The sequence below is a fragment of the Amphibalanus amphitrite genome, unplaced genomic scaffold (assembly GCF_019059575.1).
Source record: "Amphibalanus amphitrite isolate SeventyFive unplaced genomic scaffold, NRLGWU_Aamphi_draft 001729F_arrow, whole genome shotgun sequence".
NCBI lineage: Eukaryota > Metazoa > Arthropoda > Thecostraca > Balanomorpha > Balanidae > Amphibalanus > Amphibalanus amphitrite.
In genome coordinates, this window is record NW_024883222.1 from 1 (window position 1) to 6,243 (window position 6,243).

General features: G+C 54.4%; 1 protein-coding gene across 1 annotated transcript; it reads left to right on the top strand.

The window, feature by feature from the left end:
• The first annotated feature begins 949 nt into the window (after positions 1 to 949).
• Positions 950 to 5,806, top strand: LOC122374867. Its single transcript, XM_043353887.1, has 3 exons — positions 950 to 1,107; positions 2,353 to 2,550; positions 3,633 to 5,806. Exons 1-3 carry the CDS (start codon positions 970 to 972, stop codon positions 3,840 to 3,842), a joined length of 546 nt encoding a protein of 181 aa, XP_043209822.1. The 5' UTR covers positions 950 to 969; the 3' UTR covers positions 3,843 to 5,806.
• The last annotated feature ends 437 nt before the right edge of the window (positions 5,807 to 6,243 follow it).

The following is a 6,243-nucleotide window of genomic DNA, read 5'->3' on the forward strand; positions in this document are numbered from 1 at the left end:
TGTACAGCTCTGACTGAGCGCTCACTGGGATGCCCGTCTCCCTCGTCCGTTATCGTTCCCAGGATGGCTACTGAGAATTCTGAGTGTGAAGCGCTTGTGAAAAGCGCTTTATGTCCACTTGCGTCCGGGCAGTTTTCATGTAAAAACCGTGTGCGATGTCCCTGCTGCTGAACGTGAACTTACCTGCAGAAAAAGTGATTGTACTCTGAATTTTCCCTGTGAAGTGTTTCAAAGTTAGTCACTAGATCTTGTCTTTAGCCCGTCGTGTGTAGTGTTTACCGAAATAGTATTGTGGGGTATTTGTGGGGCATCTGACTGCCTGATGCCTGTAGCATGTATGGCATGGTTGACAGGGGCTGTAGGGAGGCTCCATTCGCATAGGTTGATCGAATTGTCGGGGAGTGCTGACATTGTATGATGTTGCTTGGGAAGTGCTTTATTCGAAATCTAACCACCAGACCCTGGCGTCCTTCCGTCTTCCATCCGAAAAACAGTTTCCGATACTCTTTCCTTCCCAGCCGTCAGCGCTTTTGAAACAGAGGTCTATGATTGAAATTATCATCCTACACTCTCCATAACAACAGTCGCAAGAGGCTACCTCTCTAGCCGTATGCCTGGACGAAAATTGCAGTGACTGACAGAATCGTTACAATAGCTTTACGAGCTGGAGCAATGGCTTGTTCATTCTTGAAATCACCATGTGAATTAAAAAAAAGTGTTCATTCTTGCATCAAAATAGCAAGCACGAAACGGCGAATATCACCTAAAAACGCTATCATTTGTTTTAAATCCGGGTGATACCCATACGTCTGACGTCCTACCCATTCCGGACCTTTCCGCCCCCACACCCGTTTCTGAGTACCACCCGGGGCAGTAGTGTCGTCAGCTGTGCACGGGGTCGGGCCGCCGCCCGCCCGCCGGGGACTAACCGCACTGGTCTGACAGCGCCGGCGGCGGCTCAACACGCTGATGGCCACGCTGGGTTCCGCCGGCCTGAAGCGGACGGGCTCGGCACAGAACCTGGCGCCGCCGTCTGCCGGCCTGCAGCGGGGCCTGTCCGCCAGCCTGCCGCCGTCACCGCAGCGCTCACCGGCGGCCAGCAGGAAGGTAGGAGCGAGCGCCGGGTGAACCGCCTCACCCTGCGCGGGGGCGGGGGCTGTAAACACTGACGGTGGCCGAGGGTGGCGCGGGGAAGGTCGGGCTTGTTTGGTGTGTTAGTTGTTGACGACAGACCGGTAAACTGATGAGTAGTTTCAGAGTATTTCTGTTGGACTGGTCGGGGTCATTCTAAGGGCATGCATTGTCTTCCACGACTGCTGACGCACCTGCTGTTGATTGTAGTGAATGGTTTAGTGTAGTCGGGCCTTTAAAATAACAGTATTTTTAGAGCAGGTATTTTAACGATTAAGTTCTCAGTCCGCACCCTCCACAACGTAGTAGCTGAGTTTGTTGGGGACAAGCTAATATCTAATTTGTAAGCAAACCAGTTTTAGAGACACTTCGTTACCCGCCGACGGCGCCGCTCTTCCCAGAGAATATACTCTGGCCGCGTCAGTTGGCCGCTCCTACCGAAGGCCGAAAGTGCGGACTCTCACCGGAATTGAACCCGCGTGAGCGCGGTCCGTGAGTGCCCGTGTGTTTACTGTAGCTTCTCGGGGAGTGCCGTCGGGCGTCGAGTGGTGTGTCTGGCCCGGTGGTGGGGAAACACCGTCCTGTCTGGAGCGTGGCTTGTCTCTGTGGGTAACCCTGTCCTGTCTGGGTGACGGCTGTATCAGTGTTAAATCGTTTGCGCCTCAATCTGGTTTTATCGAGACGTGAATTTCTTGTTTCTCTAGTGACGGTCTCTCGTTAATTGTGCGACGTTGCATATATCCTTATGGCTTCGTTTTTGTCCTAAGCATGCTTTTGAAAGGTTTTGCCTTTGTGCTGTTTTCCTCTCATTTCTGTTTAATGTTTTTTGTCTTCGGTTTTATAATTCATTATTTTTTCACCTTTCATGGTAGTTTCGGAATCAACTTCCGTTACTCTCCTTCTGTTCTTCTTCCGCTGCAAATAACATTTCATTCATTCCCCGGTTGACTAATACGCCCTCCCCAACCCTTAGGTAACCTCCCCCTCCCCTCCCCACAGAGCTCCCTGACTGCGGGCACCGGTGGCCTCTCCCCCTCTCCCGTTCCCCGACAGCGGGTTTGTCGCACTGGTGACCTCCCCTCCCCCTCTCATGCCCCACAAAGCTGTCTGACGGCGGGCGCCGGTGACCTCCCCTCCCCCCCGTCCCCACAGAGCTCCCTGACGGCGGGCTCGCCGTTCGCGGCCGGCGCCGGTGACCTCCCCTCCCCCTTCCCTCTGCAGAGCTCGCTGACGGCGGGCTCGCCGTTCGCGGCCGGCGCCGGCGGCGAGTGTGACAGTGACGAAGAGCTGGACGTGGCGCTCTCCAACATGCAGAGCTGCGCCAACAACGAGAACCTGGTGCTGGCGGCGCGCGAGCTCGGCTGCCAGCTCTACTGCGAGATGGAGCCGGCCGCCCGCCGAGACCGACTCGAAAACATGGTAGGGGACGGGCGGGATAATCGCAAGCATTATACAGAGAGGCCGTTTGCCGCGACCGACTCGAAAACATGGTAGGGGACGGGCAAATTGTACGAGAAGGAATAGCTGATGTGTTATGACTCAGCAATGTGTTGACGGGACTGGCTAGGTAGTGGAGACTCACAACGTCAAATTTTTTTAAAAAGAAACTGGCATGATGGTGCTGGGATGTGCAGTTTAAAAACCGTCCAAAAGTTTATAAGTGTGAAGGCCCTCCCTGTCTCTGCTGAATTGTCAGATAACGTTGAGGCGAGACCCGGGAAGTCCGGAAGGAATTCCTGCGAAATTCGATAGGCCATGAACTTTATCATAGTTTCATTAAGGGCGCTCGAGCCTGCCCTATGCTCGCAGCGGGCACGTAATCAGCTATTTTCACCGTGCAGCGGCTGACACCCGATTCCCCGGCCATCACTCGCGAGTGGCAGCGGCAGCGATGGGCCGCGCGCGTCCGCTGGTTCGCGGCGCCGCCGCCAGGGGCTCCCGGAGCGCTGGCGGCGTGCCAGGGAGCGCCGGCCGAGCGCGGCTCACGGGCGGTCCGACCCGTCCACCGGCACGCGCCGCTTGCAACAGAGACGGTCTCCTTAGTTAGAGCGTCTGACATGACCCGGATCCCCGCTATGTGCTCCCATTCCCCTTGCCGAGCTCAGACTTCCCATTGTACCCACTCGGATGCGTATCATTGTTAAATATCCTTAACCACGGTAACAGAGCAGAAGAGTTTGGTTGAGATAATGAAGTTTTGGCCCAGTCCCTAAAATAACATACCGAAGCTCTCGCAAGTCGCAAAACTATCGACATAGGAAGACAAATCAAATTATGCTAGACATTCCTGTTAATATGTAATTGTGAACAAAGAGGGTGCATATCCCAAACAAAATTTAGTTCGACGTCACTCAACATTTTAAAGCCCGTCGTTTATGACCTACGGCCGGGCTAACATCCACCGTATGTCTGTGTCACTGTCGACAGTTGTCGAAGCTGCAGGCGGATCTATGTAGACTGTCTCCGCTAATCCCTGTATGTCTGTCTGTGTGTGTCGACAGGTGTCGAAGCTGCAGGCGGAGCTGGACTCTGAGGAGAGCCGCCGCCAGGAGCTGCTGCGCGCTGACCGGCAGGCCGACGGGCCCACCACGCACACGCGCTGCGCCCTGCTGCTCGCCCAATCCGACGAGAAGACCAAGATGCTCGGCATCCTGATGGTCTACTACAACGCCGGGCTGCGCGACGCGCTGGCGGCCGCGCCACCGGCCTGACCGGGGCCCGCCGGCGGCCGCGCGGGCGGCGCGGCGCCGCCGGACAGCTCGTGACCTCACGGGCCGCTCACCTGTGTCGGCCTGCGGCGGAGGGGTCCGGCTGTCTCTGGTTTACTGTGTTATAGCGGGGTCAGACGGCGCAGCTCGACCAGCCCGTCACTCTGCGCTGAGGGCGTGAGAGCGGTGGTCAGCCCTGTGGCGCCCGCCGGTCAGCTGTGGCCCAGCCCCGGAGGTAGGCGGCCCGGCCTCTGAAGCTGACAGAGCGCAGTAATTAATGGCCATCAACGAGTGTTTTCCGTCGTCTCCAGTCCGCTACTTCCCACTTCTGGAGTCCCATCAACCGCAGCTGCCAGCCATAGCAGTAGGACTGCTACTCTGGTCTTCAAGACAGCTACGCCGACACAGTGAGGTCTGTTCACTGTGTGGCTCTCAATGATCTGGTGTGACAGGATAATTCCGGAATATTTCGGTACTTTTGGTCCGCTCCTAGCTCTCTCCATCTCCTCTCGCGCTCTCTCCGTTCGCCTGTGATATCTCTCGGTCTGCCATGAGGACGCTGGTGCGCTCTCCCGGGGAGGCCGGACGCTCCGGACGGGGCCGGCTGGCCGCGGAGCGGATGGTTCGCGGTGCAACTGTGCATATCGGCCGACAGACTGTGAGACGAACGCTGTGCTTTAGCTGTGAGAGCCAGGCTGCTGCAGAGGCGGCCCCGTCGTCGGAGACTAGCAGTGACTTCTAGGGGTTTCATGGGTTCGTATGATGTTTAGGGCATGTGTTCAGTGGTTTGGTGTCGATCCAGTGAGCTTTCTGAGGGGTCTGCGGCCGCCCTTAACACCGGCCCGATATCGTTTCGGCGATGCGACAATCTATTGTTTACCCCTGGTGTGTTGCCATGTCATCTGTAAGGTAATTACTTACGAGTAGATTGGTCACAACGTTCGGCTTCTTTCTCGATGTGCCGGATCTAGGCGGTTTGCTGGTGTAGCTAGTCCATGTGTCAGTTGTCATCGAATTGGAACATTCCTTCCAGTGTTGTTTCCAGTGTCATCGCTTACATTGAATCATCGGTGTCTGGTCCATTATTCTCGCATTCTCCGCTGTTCTTGGAACATGTCTGACCGTTCTACCGACTCTTTAGTGCCCTGGTTCTACCGTTCGGCCGGCGCGTCTCGCTCTGCCGTTCCGCTCCGCTCCAGTCCGCGTGTGTTTGTGGCCGGTGGGTCCTCCGGCGGCGCTGCAGCGATCCCCGTCCCCCGAGGCAGCCCAGCCCCGCCGCTGGCTGGCCGGGCCGGGCCGCTATCACTCGCCGGTGTGTGTGGAAACTTCAGAGAGTGGTCGTAACGCGTGTGTGCTGTGACTAATGTGTGACATGTCTACTCAGTGTGCTCTCTCCCGCGGCCAGAGCTCGTGGCCCATAGTGCAACAAGATATTGCATTTATAGTCGCTTTATTTTGATGCTTGTATTCGGTGATGTTGCCTAATATGTATCATTATTATTTGTTGTCTTGGTGAAGTATGTATGTGATGACAATGTGAGATTATAATTGACAAACAATTTACTAACTATAGTGGAATTACTTATGTATTGTGGGGCTCTATAATGGCATAATGCATTATGTTATGATCTGAATGAAGAGTGTGTGTTCTGGCGTTCTGGCTTAGTTAATTGGTCTTCAACGATAGTGCTTTTGAACTGTGTGCCGTTTTGTATGTGCGTTTTTGAAGATGCTGAGTCCTTGACCTTGTGCCCAGCTACTTAATCTCTACTTGCTATGTTAGGAAACATTTTATGACGGTCGCTAGCGCCGTATATTTGATCAGAGGTGTTCATTCAGGTAGTGTTGAAACGTTTCCCCGTCGATGGGGATGCAGTTTCTTTATGCTAATTTTCCATTGGTTGTGGCATGCTATTGTTCTGAACCTGTACTGGGAAATCTATGAAAAACAACATAATATCAAGTGATTTGTGTTTGGTAGTGCGCAGTAACGACCAAATCCTCATAATGCACAATGCGGAAAAATAATATTCGTTATTCATTTGGGCGACGTGGCCTTCGAGTTAAACTATTCACTATAGGTACGTACCTAGCTTGCTCGCTGCGCTCGCCCGCTCGTAATTACCTACCGTGAATGCATATCACCGATCTCAGATTTTCACGATAGAAATGAGAGAAAAAGGCATTGTAATCCAGTCGAGCTGAAGAGGGGAACCTGCACAACGGTGAGCGAGAGAGAGAGAGAGAGAGAGAGAGAGAGAGAGAGAGAGAGAGAGAGAGAGAGAGAGAGAGAGAGAGAGAGAGAGAGAGAGAGGAGAGAGAGAGAGAGAGAGAGAGAGGGGCAAAAAGGACCACGTGACTAGCGTCCAATCAGGGCTAGCGTCCCAACCTATCACGATGGATG

Coding starts and splice junctions, on each gene's coding strand:
- LOC122374867 (XM_043353887.1), top strand. CDS start 970: ATGGCCACGCTGGGTTCCGCCGGCCTGAAGCGGACGGGCTCGGCACAG. Junction 1,108..2,352: donor CACCGGCGGCCAGCAGGAAG/GTAGGAGCGAGC, acceptor TTCCCTCTGCAG/AGCTCGCTGACGGCGGGCTC. Junction 2,551..3,632: donor GAGACCGACTCGAAAACATG/GTAGGGGACGGG, acceptor GTGTGTCGACAG/GTGTCGAAGCTGCAGGCGGA.